This window comes from Phoenix dactylifera, chromosome 4, assembly GCF_009389715.1.
Source record: "Phoenix dactylifera cultivar Barhee BC4 chromosome 4, palm_55x_up_171113_PBpolish2nd_filt_p, whole genome shotgun sequence".
NCBI lineage: Eukaryota > Viridiplantae > Streptophyta > Magnoliopsida > Arecales > Arecaceae > Phoenix > Phoenix dactylifera.
Genome location: NC_052395.1, coordinates 17,675,660 through 17,690,915, shown reverse-complemented (window position 1 = coordinate 17,690,915; position 15,256 = coordinate 17,675,660). Strand labels below are relative to the sequence as shown.

Genomic DNA, 15,256 nt, shown 5'->3' with positions numbered 1-15,256 from the left:
TAAAATCTCCTCTGCAAATGGTACAGAACTCGGATTCTACTTTGATCCCTCGGTTAGACCACACTCCCTGCACGTATTGCTGTCTCTTGGGGTCTTTATTGTCCCAGTGAATTGTATTCCCTCGACCCCTTACCGTGACTCCGTATTTGCTCTACTAGAGTTTGAGCAACTAATACGTCAAGCCAATTCAAACGGCCTATCAAATCTTACTCTTGGAAATGGACTAATAAAGGGACCTTCTCTGTCAAATCCTATTACCACTAAACTCTATGGGAAGGAGTTTAAGCTGGGCCAAGTTTATTTGGCAACCACCATTTCCAACCAAGCTAATTGTCTTTGCATGGCTTGCAATCCTTTCCAAGCTGCTTACTGCTGATGACCTAGCAAGCAAGGATGGCCAGGGCCTTCATCATGCATCCTCTGCAACCTTCAACAAGAGATACATTCTCATCTATGCAGCTGCCATTACTGTGCAAGCTTAGGCTGCCTTCATAAGATACCGAGGGATCATCAAATACCGAAAGACTTCGACTCTACCTTCTTCTTTCCTCACTCGAAACTTCTTCGATGGTTAATGTTTACGATCATCATTCTCTGTTCAATTTGCAAAGAAAGAAACAGCCGCATCTTCTACGAACGCACCATGACATAGATCAAACCATTTCTCCCCTGCATCAAAGGCTCAGATCAAGAGGGAAAAAAAGCAGCAATAGCATCCTCCTCCTCTTTTTTTTTGATTTTCTTTATCTTTCTTGGATCTCTTTTCTTCTATTATTTTCTCTTTCACCTTTTACCAGTGCTCCTTTGTTCCCTTCTTTATGTATTTACTCTATATTCCCTTCTTTATAATGGTGCCATCTGCTTAATGAAATCGCGGAAGACTCTAACCCTCTTTTTTTTCCGCAAAAAAAGGGGAAAAAAGTAAAAAAGAAAGAAAGAAAAGAAAACTACTGCCAAGAGACCCTAGATCCACAGAATCCAAGAATATACGAACATTGCCCACCTCATGGTTGGCCAATTGCCACCCACTCATAACCGATACCCCCTACTTCATCTCTTCCCTCTAATCTAAACAAGATTCCCCTCTAAGTAAGAAGTCTCAGGTTCAAACCAGCTCCAACCGCGAAGTGTCGACCGTGCTGACTAGTTATACATCAGATACCATATCTATTAGATATGGTCTATCAAATATTTAGGGTGCCCAGACATCTAGAAGGACTCATCACCCCGGAACTGGTTTCATTCTACAATGCACTTTGAAAGCCACACTCATGGCAGGCTTCGTTACACTAGTTCTGTATCAGTTACACTGGTATCAGTTACCTTAGACAAACCCAATGAAATTGGGAGGTGATGAAGATTGTGGCTCCAACGCAAGACACTGCTGGAGTCTGACGGGAGGAAGTATCAGCTACTGCGTAGATAGATTTATGTTTGAAATGCTCCTTATATCTCGATCCTTCCGAGCATTCATAATTTCACCGAGGAAATGGGGGACTTCAAATCTCTTATGCTTCTGTAAACAGCAACAGATTGATCAGCTGGCCAGATGGTTAAAGATAAAACACAGAACAATAGAAGCCTAATACTTAACAAGTGCACTTACCGCGAGGTTTATCCCACGGTAAATAACTGATAAGATCACCTAACATGCAGATAGGGTATTTTGCTTAAAAGAAAACATGTAGGCCGGGAGTGGCTGGTTCTCAGAACTGAGCCTTTATAATATAGCTTGTTCTTCATAACTGGTTGCTTGTTCGGTCCAACTCTTGCAAGGGCAATACAATGAAGAAATTTGGCCATGCTCTATGCTCAGAGTTGGGTAGGATTTAGTTGCAATGTCAGAACCACCTTCACCTGCCACACAGAAAATGAGAACCCTAACACCTGGCCATGACCCATTATACTAAGCGAGCTCTATCCAGTAAATGAAAAGTAAAGGACAAGACCACATTTTACAAGACCAATGAATCAGTGGACATGGAGACTGGAAGAGAAGAGGGAGACAAACGTCTGGCTCTTTCATAGAATAATACAACAAAGCTGTTCAGTCATCGATGCTACAAAAATAAGTAAAAGACATCACAAGGAAGAATGCCATGTTACTATCACATGGTTGGTAACTCTCATATTCAGAGAGCTACTTCTGCCTCTTGTAGATCTTGTGCAAGAATGACTTCAACACATCCTGGAGTGGTTTGCTTGGTTGGGCTTCAATTGACGAGATCAGCTGTTCGTAACTCAGTCGCTCGTACTCAAAAAATACATTCTGGGAAAGAGGTGCAAACAGGAAAAGGTCATCTGATACTTGAAGCAAAATGTGAAAAGAAGGTTTTGTGCAAATTAATTGGTCATTAAATGAACAGACTGAAACTTACTGGAGAAAAGGACAGCACGCAAATGGAAACAAATCCTACGTATACATATATAATAACGCACATATGCATGTGTGTGTGTGTGTGTAAGAGAGAGAGAGGAGAGATCTGAACAAATTCTTATATCTCAGGAGGTTACCATGCAGACAGAGCTATCATCTGGCACATAAACAGAAATTTGTATTCAAGATCTTAGTATTCATTCTGCATTGGCAGCCTACCCACTCTGCCCAGTTATGATATCATACTCGAGTACGATCCATGCATCACACTCTGATGTGTTTGACAGTTAATGAAACCAGCTTATCCAGAATCTGCAGAACCTTCAATGCATATTTGCATAAGATATGATTGTTAACAATCGATACAACACAAATGTCTACCAACCATGTTTCTTCAGTTGGAGACACTTTAAATTTCTTCTCTGAACCTCAAACAGGTTCTATTAACATTTACCCAAAACAAAAGGTAGATTTGAGCTTAATAACAATTCATCGATCTTCAGAATTTTGCATCCACCCATCCTAGAGAAAAGAAATGTCACCGATGATTTATGCTACTATGACGACTAGAAAAATAAATATTTCATTATATACACATTCATGCATAGCTATAAAGAATATCTATATAATCAAAACTTTAAAAGCACTCAATTGGTTGCTCCACTATGACCTGAGTGTCATGAGTTCAAAACATGGAAATAGCCTCTTCACATGCAGGGATAGGGCTGCGCACATCCGACCCCTCCTCAGACCCCACTATGGCAGAAGCCTCGTGCATTATGCCACCATTTTTTTAAAGCATTTGGTGGTAGGTTTTATAATTTCCAGTAAGCCGACACTGGAGCGAAATGTGAAGTCAGAAAATCAGTTACCCGTACCAATAAATAGGAGTTTATTGGACAATTTCGACAAAAAAAAGATAATGAAGTGCTACTGCTAGCTTGCATATAGGCACTTAGAATTTATCCACATAAGACTTTTATCACATTATTCCATAACTAAGATAACTGACAGTTATCAGCAATCTCACTATGGAGTAAGACCAGAACTAGAAAGAACCTCCACTTGACGTCTTGAAAGCAATTGGTAAGCAAAATAAAGAAGGGGTTTCATCGATTATGAATCTAATATTAATGGTACAGAAATAAATAACTAGCTAATGACGTGCGGGTAGTGGAATGCAAACAATCAGGGGCATTTTATCTTGAGGCAGAGCTGAGTTAGATACATTTCGAAAGGGTAAGGCACCATGATGGGGACATCAGCTAGGCCACCATTTTATTTGCATGTTTATTTTATTATTTTATTTCTGGGTTTATTTGCATTTTAGGGTTCATTTGTGTATTTTGGGTTTATTGGGAATTATTTTGTGTAAGGGGGTTTTATTTTAATTGTTCTTATTTGGGCCCTTTTTATAGGGGACTTTTATGTTGATTAGGGTTGATGAAGAATTAAGCATTTTCTTTCCCACGTTTTCCACTTCTTTCTTTCCCCTTCTCGTTCTTCCTCTCCTCTTCTCTTCCTTTTCGCTGCCGTTTCCCTCCCTTCCTCTCCTCTTGTTCTTCCTCCCTATTCTCTGTTCACTATTTCAGAAATCAACTTATCAGCACTGCAACCGTTCCACCTCCTGGTTCGTCATCAACTTGGTATCAGAGCCGTACGCCTTGCTCTGCCAAAGCGTGAATCTCTGGTTCCAGCAGTCGGAAACAAGGCAAAACAGGGCCTACGTCGACTCCCCTCCACCAACAATCGGAGCAGGCACCACCCTCTCCAACAGATAGCTCCGTTCTTTATTAAAAAAAAAAACAGAACGACAGGGTACTGTTCGTCTTCCTCGCCCGTCCGCCGTTGCTGCCGTCGTCGCGGCTCTTCCGTTTTACACCGTCCGAGCCGGCACTCGACGCCACCACCACCTGCGGCCACCGCCACCGGTGTATGGCCGAGCATCGCCGGATCCCCGGATTCCAGTTGGCGCACGAACTTTACGCGGTACCTCGACCACGGACACCGGAGCGTGTCGACGGGCCACGAGTGACTCCCGCTGCCGGAAAGAAGAAGAGCGTCGCCGCTCTATTTTCAACCCTATCCCTCGGCACTGTCGACACACCCACCGACCGCTGCACACAGGGGAATTCCGGTAGCCACCACACTCGGAAGCCGCCTGTCACCGCCGACTACGGAGCTGCGGCAGCGGACTCCGTCGCCGCTCCGTTCGGCCGTTCCGCCACTACCGCCGAAGCGCCCGGATCATCCTCCCGAATCGCTCGAGAGGTTGAAGAAGAAATCAGGTAACGGGCAAGTCCTAAACCCGTTACCCACAACCCGGTAACCCGGGTCCAACAAGTATACAAAAAAAAAAAAAAATTTGTTTGCACGTGATCTGCACGTGCTGGGCTTCACAGTTATCGGAGCGGGTTTCATCCGAAACCCGAACCCGATAATCCGAACCCGTTGAGGTTCAAAAAAACAAAAACCGTCGGATCACGTGACCTGCACGTGTCCCTGAAAAAAAACTGCTTACCTCTAGGGTTTCGCCTCCGCCGCTGCCGCCGCCGCCTCCGCCATGCCGCCGAGCATCCACCGAGCTCCGCTCGCCGCTGTTGCCCCCGCCGCCGCATCCGCAGCGCCATCACCGCCTCCACCTTCGTCCACAGCTCCGCCGCGCCACTGTCACCGTTCCACCTTCTCCGAGCACACCATCCCTCCGCGCCGCCCGAGTCCGCCCGCCGCATCCGCCGGAGGTTCCGAGCTCGAGCCGCCTCCCGTCGCCGCCGAGACCTCCGCCGCATCCGCCGGTGCCGCCCCGCCCTGAGCTCCCCGCCGAGCCGCACCGTCTGCGCCTCCGCGACCGCCTTCATGGACGTCTCAGTCGACGCCGCCGCCTGCTGCACTCTGCCTCGTCTTCTTCAGCGCCGGCCGCCGGTCCTCTTTCCGCCGAGCCACACCACCACGCCTCCACCCTTCAAACACCACGCCTCCACCCCTCAAACACCACGCCTCCCGAGCCCCTCTTTCCCCCTCCCATCGGTCTCAACCGTCAACCCCCCCTCGTTTCTCTTCCAACCAAACACCAGACCCCAACCCGCCCTTCTTTCCTTTCGGGCCTAGCAAACACACGGCCCACCCGCCCCACCATTTCATCCACGGGCCCATCAGGCCCATTAGGCCGCGCCACCTTCTGCACAGCCACCTGCAATTATTTACCTCACAGGCCCAAACCAGCAGTCCCTCACTACAGAGGCCTGCTCCCACCTCACAAACGCAGCAGGTTCACTTCTCTCCTCCATTTTTCAAGCCCAGCAGACTCGCAAAAGCACTGTGAAAAGATCCAATTAAAAACCAATTGAAAGGGTCCATCAGCTGCAACCGGCACCGATCATCGCCCCGGTCCACGAGTACACGATTCTGATTGACTGCATCCGCTACAGCACCTGCTATTAAGCCTCCACCTTCAAAGTTTCATGCACGTAGAGAACACATAGAACATATATTAGATGAGCAGGTTATTTCTACCAGAAGAGGAAGCTACCAACGTTATCTTGTTCGGTGGAAAGGTCGACCCGAATCAGATGTGACGTGGATTTCACGAGCCGAGTTGCAGCGCCTTGACCCTAATTTTCTGGAGCAGTACGATAGCCGACCAGATCTGTACTCGACGGGGTCGAGTTTTTCCCATCCGGGAGGAGTTGATGGGGACATCAGCTAGGCCACCATTTTATTTGCATGTTTATTTTATTATTTTACTTCTGAATTTATTTGCATTTTAGGGTTCATTTGTGTATTTTGGGTTTATTGGAAATTATTTTGTGTAAGGGGGTTTTATTTTAATTGTCTTATTTGGGCCCTATTTATAGGGGACTTTTATGTTGATTAGGGTTGATGAAGAATTAAGCATTTTCTTTTCCACGTTTTCCACTTCTTTCTTTCCCCTTCTCGTTCTTCCTCTCCTCTTCTCTTCCTTTTCGCTGCCGTTTCCCTCCCTTCCTCTCCTCTTGTTCTTCCTCCCTATTCTCTGTTCACTATTTCAGAAATCAACTTATCAGCACTACAGCCGTTCCAACTCCTGGTTCGTCATCACACCAGATATAAGGAGTAATTAAAGAAATCAATTATTGAACTACAGGCTGACAAAAGGAATCTGTTAGACATGGGTAATACAGAGCTTGTCATGTAGTTTGGAATAAAAGAACTAGGGCTGAAAGCGGGTCGGATTATATCTGACCGTATCCGTTTTCGTATCCGATCGGATCGGATTCGGATACTATTTTTTTGGTCCGATCTGATACGGATATGGATTCGGATAGTCAGTTCAAAAATCTTCCGGATATGGATATGGATACACATGATTTTTTCGGATTCGGATCCGAATATCCGTATAACAAGAGTAAGTGAAAAGAAAAAGTTTAAGTTATGTTAAACCAAGAAACCAATTAAGTGATTAACCAAATCTGAATTAAAAAAAATCCAAACATCGGATGACCGTCACTTAAGATAGTAACCCAAATACGGATACTCCATTAGAAAAAAAAATTTGGAATCACCCCGCACACTTGAAAGGCTCAAACCTCTCGTTCATCTATTTCGTCCCTCTTTCCTCTTCGTCGAATTCAAGCAACTAGGGTTTCGAAGGTCCCATCTTTTTTCTAGTTTCCACCCTGCAATTGCAACCGGCTATAGCCATGAGATGCCATGGAGGCACCATAGATCTCGTCTACTTCGGTGACCAGCAACCTTGAACGATATGTCTTTTATGAAATTGTTGAATTTTATTATTGATAAATGCTTGTAAATTATATTTTTTTTAATTGAATCCTTTTTATATGATCATGTCTTTATTGATAGTTTTTATCATTGAATTTTGGTTAAATTTGATTAATATCTAAAAAAAGTATCCGATTTATATCTGTATTTAGATAGGAAAATATAGATATGTTTAATATCCGATTAGCATCTGTATTCATTTATAACAAATATGGATATGCTTAATATCCGAATCATATCTATATTCGTCTAAAACAAATATAGATATTAATTTTGATATCCGTTTAATATCTCCATATCCATATTCGTTGAAAAATATGGATACAGATATGGATATATCAATATTCGATCCGTATCCGATCCATTTTCAGCCCTAAAAAGAACTTGTTCTGAAGTGCTTAAAAGCTTCCATACCTAAAAGTAGATAACTATCTTACTTTGGTAGTTATACACATCTTCTATGCATATGAAAGAGTTTAGAGGAGTATGGATGGTAATGTTGATTTTGAAAGAGGGAAAAAATGGGTCATCATTTATTTTTGTAGGAGATGAGGGAAAGATGCACACGTGCACAAACAGAGGCTAAAACAGTTTCATATTTCATTCATAATCAAAAGTCAACTACAACATCAGGTTCATATATGTACATATTAAAAAAACTTATAATTAGTTGAAAAAATAATTCTAAAGAAAAGAACATTCCATATTCAACTTACAAATAATTATACTAAAAACAAAGGTTCAAGAAGACAAGCAACTCTATATTTGTAATGATGAACACTATCTTAACTAATCATAAAAACTATCATTTTGATCTGCACACTGAATATGAATCTTTATAAAGAACTACCTAATTTCAACATTTTCAGATTATTTTGTTCATGTACAACTGCCTGTCCATCTGTTTCTCCTTTCTACTCTGACTAACAAACTATATTCTCTATCTTCTTTCCTTGTCAAGATGGATTGAAATGGAGCTTAGGGACAACTGATTGGCCTTAAAATATTTTCTTTTTATTCCTTGGGCATAGACCGTTATATTCTTTTCCTTTTGATCAATGACCTTTAGTGTTGCGTTAGTTCATTTGGGGTGGCAAGTACCACTTACAAATTTTAATTTGTGGAAGATATGATTTAGCTTAGATGCCTACGTGTCCATATTCCAGAATGAAAACTAATATAAAGTCCCAAACTATGTAGATTCCCCTTGTTGAAAATTTATGCAATACGATAGATTACCCACACTGCTTGAACTTTGTATATGCCTTCAAAAAGGGAGGCCACGTTTTGCTTGGCAACATCAACTAAAGATGACATATCAGCTAAGATGCAGTATGTCAATGAGAACTACCAGCTTGGCAACATCTGATAACAATTGACCAATCATTCTCATCTATCAAGATTCAAGACTCAAATATGATGCAAAACTAAGGGCACCTATAAGGCTGGCGTGGCCTACTTCCAAAACATTCATTTACCTTAAAATGAGCGTACTTCAATTACGTAGAATCACATAGTGGATTGAGGCAGATATGTTCCCAACAAAAATCGTCCTCTGTTTGATTTTGCAGATGCTGAAGTATCCTATGTGTTATAGCTCACGCAACTGGCTTATAAAATTCAGTACAACTCGACAAATTTACTACCAAGAAAAAGAAAAAATGTTATCCTAGTAAAGCCAAAATTGGTAATGTACCAGCATCATACAACAATGTTGATCAATGCTTTATCTTATGGTCAAAACGTATCACAGTTAAAATAGCAAGCTAGGATAACTTACAAGAAATGTGGCAAAATATCACATACAACCATGATAAATGGGCAAAGCACAGAAACATGTATATTGCACTGTAACAAGTACATACATAAACAACATCAGGAACCAATTAAGCTCTACCACAAAAAATGCTGCCAAAGGAAGGACAAAATGATAATTGTCAAGGGTCTTAAATAGTATCTAATTATCTAAAAATATAAGAGTATTCTTGCCAAACCTGGAGATCAAGATCTTTATAAATGGATTTAACTTTTGCGACACAAGCTGGATCTGACTTTCCATAATTCTCCTAAGATAAGATATCATAAATTAAATTATGTGTTCCTTTTATACTAAACAGAGAAAAATGGGAGGAAAATATTTTGGCCTTACAGTTAATATTTTCTTTTGACTCTCATTACCAAGTTCCAGGGCTTGCACAACGAGCCAGGAGCACTTAAAATCTTCAATATCAGTACCAATCTGTCACAAATACATCTTAATTGATAAGAAGTAAGAACTTCCAGTACACCTTTAAGAGGAATGATAAATTTAGCTTTCACGATCCAAGAAGCATGAGTCTCTGTGTTTGTGAGAGAGAAGAAGAGGAGGAGGAGGAGGAGGAGGAGGGAGAGGGGGGGGTGGGGGGGTGGGCGAGGGGGATGCACCTACCTTACCAATTACTTCAGGATCACCAAAGCAATCAAGGTAATCATCCTGAAAGAAAAAGCCTGTCATTGATTACATAGAAAGAAAGCACTGCAAGCAAAAGAAAAATGGTGCACACATACTAGTTATCAGAGTGAGAATCACCTGTACTTGGAAGTATGTTCCCATTGCAACTAGAATGTTTTTTACATCAACAAAATTATCCAAATTTTCTCCAGACATCAGCAATGCACATGCCACCTGAACATCACATAGTCAATAAATGTTTAAACTCTTCAATAAAAAGGAAAGCATATAAATAAAAAATATTACAATATGATTTTAATAGCAATAATAAAGCCACAATAAGAATTCATGTCAGAGAAATCATATACAAAAACAAGCAGCATGTACAGAGTTTTTGCAAAAGTTTTTTTTTTAACCGAAATCCATAAAGTGGGCTCTTAAATATGATCATTGCATAGCTATAAAAGTAATGCATGTAGATGTATTTGCTACTAATTTTCTATGCAGGCCTATGTGGTTGAAAGTGCCTATATAGCTAATGTATGCAAAACAAGATTGGCATATGAATAATAATCATCTCCCATCATGTTGATCAAGATCAAATTATTGCCAAAATTTGCCTCTATAGTTGCATTGCCAGTGAACAACAGATATGGAAACGAGAGCAAGCAAGAGAAAGTTGAGAAAATAACTGATCTAACCCAAAGACATGCAAACCTAAACCGCAAACCAGCCCACTCCAAAAGTTTCAACCCAAATAGGCAAATACAATTTGAGTGGGGTTGGATAAAGTGGGACTGGGTTGGGTTGTTTGAAGCAAGGTTTAATCCATCTTTAGTTGGAGCGTAACTATAGAAATATGACTTAGGTTTGGTTTTGCTCAAGTTGGAAGCCCTACAGAGAATAGGAATTAGGCTTAGGTTGCATTGGGCTAGATGCTCAACGATAGAAATTTGGGGTTGGTTAGGTCACCCAAGTTCTCAACTTAAACTGGATCAAATTTGAAGTTGATTGACATTTCCCAACCTAAGCCCAATTAGGTTTATATATTGGCCAAACACTACCTAAATTATGGGTTGTGGGTTACCCTGGCCCAAGTTGCACTGGCAGTAGTCGGAGTCAATACCAACAAAAAGGATGGGCTCAAAAGGCAGCCTAGTCATGGATCCAAAAAAAAAAACAGGAGAATGCAATCTCACCAGTATTTTGAATTTTAATATGCATCACTTTATAGATGGCAAGTGGCAGATGGCCATCCGAGGGCCACCTAATGCCTAGGCACTAGGCAAGCACCTAGAATAATAAACCTAGAATAATAAAAACTAGTTACAATCCAACAGAAGAAATATAAAATATCAAATAAGAAATCAATGGTACATACTAACTTTGCAACATCAACACTAAAACATGATGCAAATTGGGACACATCCTTATAATAAGCATATATAAAATCCTATTAACTAAAATTTTGATAGTACCGCATATGTCGGTTGTTGAAATATATTACAATATACCACTATATATTAATAACCAAAGTACGCCGTCTCAATACCATACCCATACTGGTGCCATACTATCATTGTGTTGGTATAGTACAGTACGGGGCCGGCTCGGCATACCAAGTGTCGATATGCCCCTCATATAGTGTACTCAATACCAAACCGATATAGAACGGTACATCCCATACAATCCAGTTCGGTACGGTACAACGAACTTTATTAATAACATACTACACATATACAGACGAGGCCATGGCTGTGTCAAGTTAAGGTTGACTCAAACCCTACCGAATAGCGATTTTAGGTCTATATTCCTAACATGGCCTAATCCGATGGGCCTAAAAGCATGATACAACTCAAAATATTTTTTTGAGCAGGCCCAATCCATGCATCCCTGAATGGAAAGCTCAAACTGGCTGGAACTTTAGACCAGATAGCAACAAATAATTGCAAGAACTGTTATGAATTATGACTATCAATTAAATAATCGGACTTTATCAACCAGCAACAATTGGAATTCAATTTACGCCCTGGTTTGGATGAAAGATCTATTGGTTACAATCTCCCTCTCTCCCTCCCTTCCGCCCTCCCTCCCTCCCCATCACAGCCAGAAAAAAAAATGAAGCAATGAAATTTCACTATTAGGTACAATTCCTTCGACACATGATAAAAAGAATATACAGACATGGCAATAAATTTACATTATAAAAACAAATGCAAAAATTTCATGTGGTGGATTTGACTTCAATCTCAAGCATGTAGATTACGTAGTATGCATATACCATGAATCAATTTACTTTCAACACTCATGCAAAGTTAAAATATCTGAAGAGTTCATTAACATAGGCATCTTATGATCCAACTGACTTCAAAACCGTACTGCACATGCATTAATAACTATGAACGACCAAGAAGTTCGACAAAAAAGAAAAATCCAAAAATGTCATGGCGAGAACAATTTATCCTCAAGATGTTTATGAGGTATCAAAGAAAAATGTGCAAGCAGACGCATCATATCATGTGATTGTTCATCTGAACTTACCGGAAGGTAGAATGAATAGTAGGCAGTTTTGTACTGAACAATGCGGCGATAACTGCATCCCAGTTCAATTATTTATATATTAGCAACATAAGAGAAAGAGAACTTAGAGCAGAACGATAAAATGTTTATCTAATTTAGGAACATTAAAATCACCCAGTAGTACAGGAAACAACTTGACGATAAATATCACTTCCATGAGAATTCTATGGATACACTAGATCATATATAAGCATGACAGCACATGATGGTATGTCCTACAAAACAATTAGTAAATCCCTCACATACACTGGCATTGTGTATTTTGACAGATCCTGTTCTCCTTCATGAGTAGTAATCAGATCCAGCATCTGTCCTGAAGCTGTCTGAAATTCAACCTACAAGGATACATTACAAGAATTAGACAGAAAATCCACAATTTGCAAACTGATGCAAATCCTAAGAACCAATGTATAGATGGTTACCTCATTAAACAAATCAAGGAGATCAACATAGTAAGGCTTTTCCCTGAAATGCCTTTTAAGAATCCGAGAAATGTGATTGCGAAGTATAATCCCATCATTTGCAGCAATAAGACCCACCTATTATAAGAAATTAAGATGAATTAATAGCTAGATTTAGAGCTATGTGCAGAGTAAAACAAAAGAGTATAGCTGAAAAAAGCCTGTCCATGTTCTTAGAAATCAAGCATGTTATTGGCAAGTGGATATGCCCTTAGCAATTGAAAAGTTATAACCAACATGGTATAATCCAGGTATACATTTAGCAAAGAGGGCCATGATCATAACTAATTACAAATAAGTCACAATGACTGCCAATAACCTCATGCCTTCTATAAAAGAATAAGGGAAGAAAAAAAAGATGAGGGTAAATCAAAGATCAGGATTTTTGTGACAACAGGAGTCAAATACAAGCAAAATTCAGATAGGCCGCAAAAGTAGCTCACCTTTATAAACTAGTAAATTGGCCCTGATTTAAAAAAAAAAATCACATCTCAAAAATTTAGTCCACAAGTCACCCCAAGTTTCTCAGCAAAATCTCGTATCTCCACAAAATTTTAATAAACTTTTAACCGATTTTACAACAGAAGGCTGAAGAGCCAATAATTTAATAAAAGTAGCATCATGAGTAGACAACCATATTAAAAGTTGGCATATCTGACACATTTTTAATCTGAGTTGATGATAAACTGACAGCCAAAACGTAATTTATCTAAAATTAAGGATGTATATGGAATATGAAAGTCTTGAAAGCAACGAATAAATGAAATCTAAAAGGAAAACTAAATAACAAACCTTCTCCACTCTGAACCAACAGAGCTGACCTCGCCTTGTGTGGGAGTTGTCCATAATATCATCAAGGACTAGAAAGTATGCCTGAAGCTGCAGACATTTTAATGGTAAAGGGCTCAGCCTCCCATCCATAAGAAAACATTAAATCAATTTTTAACATGAATGGTCAAATAAACAAAGTGGCAAGGCTACAATGGAAAACAAAACTAAACTGCTTACCCATTCAATGCACCAACCAAGGACACATGCTAGGAACACTTCATTGTCACTCAGTTCAGTTCCTTTTAGCAGCTTATAGCTATCAATCACAGAGATCCCGCGATTCAGCTTACCTAGCAGCAATGACATCAATTAAGCCAAGAACTGTTTAAAATATGTTTTAACATCATCTCCTCATAGGCAGCGTACTCTCTCACCTCCAGGTACATTGTAGTCCAGCATCTGTTACAGCATGCACATGACAAAAAAAAAGGTCATTGACAGATATTAAACAGGAGGTATTGTATTTCTGACATGTCCAGGCAGAAAAAAATATATTCCGGCTATAAATAGCCAAATCACTATGATGTTGTAAAAGAAAAGATTGGTTGGTAATTGCGAAACCTGTAACATGTGGAGTATTTCCCTTTTTTTCTTTTGTCGTGCGGTATACATATGACATGTAACATAGGAAATGTAAACATTAGCTTCCAGAATCGCAAAACCTTTTGAAACCTGACTAATGATGTGAAGTGAAAACGGAACAAGGAAAACATTGGCAACAACACAAGCTCTGAATTAATGAAGTTATCATGTCCCCGTATATGTTGGAAAATATCTTAGGGACCAAAAAACAACCACGAGTAAAAATATTGAAAAAGTTATTGATTTTCTTCCGTTGTGACCTTATTTCACTATATGCACAAGTCAAAAGAAGGGCCTGTTGTAAGATATTATTTTCCAAACCCAGCTTTTACTTGTTCTGATCACACGCAACTAGGTATCAAACATCTACTTTTTATCCTGATCAGCTTCCAGCCCAGCATCAACAAATGATTTCACAGGATGGAGGGAGAAAGAAAAAAAAAAGATGACTTGTGATTTTGCATTTCATTCGCAAGGAATTAGCAAAAATATATGTGCTGCCAATTCCAACAACAATCATCAAAGATTTATCGAAACCTCATCTTTCAATAAAACTTAAAATCGCATAAAATATAAGCATGAATAGAATTCCGAAACACTAATGAGCCAAAAAAAAAAAAATACTAAAACTACCAGATCAGGAATCAGAAATCTTTGGTGCATATATGCGCATTAGATCTATAACACTGATATAGCAGGGGAGAATCATCAACGATAGAAGAAACCTAATGACTTAGAACACTTCAATTTTATCAAAAGAAGGACAGCGCGAAGTTAAATTCCATAGAACCAATCAACCCGGGCGAGCGTGATTTCAAATCCCAGCAACCGTTCCGTCGATTCCACTCGAAAGATCTCCCAGAAAGCGCTCGATAGCACGGAGATAAGAGAATGCGGGGCGGAGATAACGAAGACGGTTACACCCTCGTACCTTATCGATCCATTGCCGGGCGTCGTCGGTGAAATCGAAGGCGGGATCCTCGAGCAGCTCCGCTTTGAGGGTAAGGTAGATCTGCCGGAAGATCGCCTTCACATCACCTCCGGCCCTCCCGTTCGCACCGTCCGCCATGAGAGCAGCAGCCCAAGAAATGAAGAAAAAATAGGAGAAACAAAAGCAACGAAGAAGGCGGAGGAGGAGGAGGAGGAGGAGGAGGAGGGGAGTTTGGAATCTCTCCAAGAGGCGAAGGGAACGGAGAACGGAGCGATGGAGCGGCGATGTATGTATATATATAC

At 40.4% G+C, this 15,256-nt stretch overlaps 1 protein-coding gene across 4 annotated transcripts; it reads right to left on the bottom strand.

Annotated features, from left to right (window-relative positions):
- Positions 1 to 1,219: 1,219 nt before the first annotated feature.
- LOC103708154 (farnesyl pyrophosphate synthase-like) lies at positions 1,220 to 15,256 on the bottom strand. 4 transcript variants are annotated; one of them, XM_039125733.1, is made up of 14 exons: positions 14,955 to 15,234; positions 14,003 to 14,032; positions 13,816 to 13,840; positions 13,619 to 13,731; positions 13,403 to 13,489; positions 12,572 to 12,688; positions 12,396 to 12,484; positions 12,111 to 12,162; positions 9,708 to 9,803; positions 9,567 to 9,611; positions 9,288 to 9,377; positions 9,133 to 9,204; positions 1,607 to 2,269; positions 1,220 to 1,516 (listed from the first exon to the last, which is right to left on the bottom strand). In XM_039125733.1, exons 1-13 carry the CDS (start codon positions 15,090 to 15,092, stop codon positions 2,141 to 2,143), a joined length of 1,083 nt encoding a protein of 360 aa, XP_038981661.1. In that variant the 5' UTR covers positions 15,093 to 15,234; the 3' UTR covers positions 1,220 to 1,516; positions 1,607 to 2,140. The 4 variants fall into 4 exon arrangements, with proteins under 4 accessions (XP_038981661.1, XP_017698565.2, XP_038981660.1 ...); XM_017843076.3 differs by lacking the exon at positions 14,003 to 14,032 and having other exon boundaries at positions 14,955 to 15,256; XM_039125732.1 differs by lacking the exons at positions 1,220 to 1,516; positions 1,607 to 2,269 and adding an exon at positions 2,343 to 3,215 and having other exon boundaries at positions 14,955 to 15,218.

Excerpts from the sequence above, each read along its gene's own strand:
- LOC103708154 (XM_039125733.1), bottom strand. The coding sequence starts at position 15,092 with ATGGCGGACGGTGCGAACGGGAGGGCCGGAGGTGATGTGAAGGCGATC. Across the intron at positions 9,804-12,110 it reads ACTATTCATTCTACCTTCCG|GTGGCATGTGCATTGCTGAT; the intron begins GTAAGTTCAGAT and ends TGTGATGTTCAG. Across the intron at positions 9,378-9,566 it reads ATCCTGAAGTAATTGGTAAG|ATTGGTACTGATATTGAAGA; the intron begins GTAGGTGCATCC and ends TATTTGTGACAG.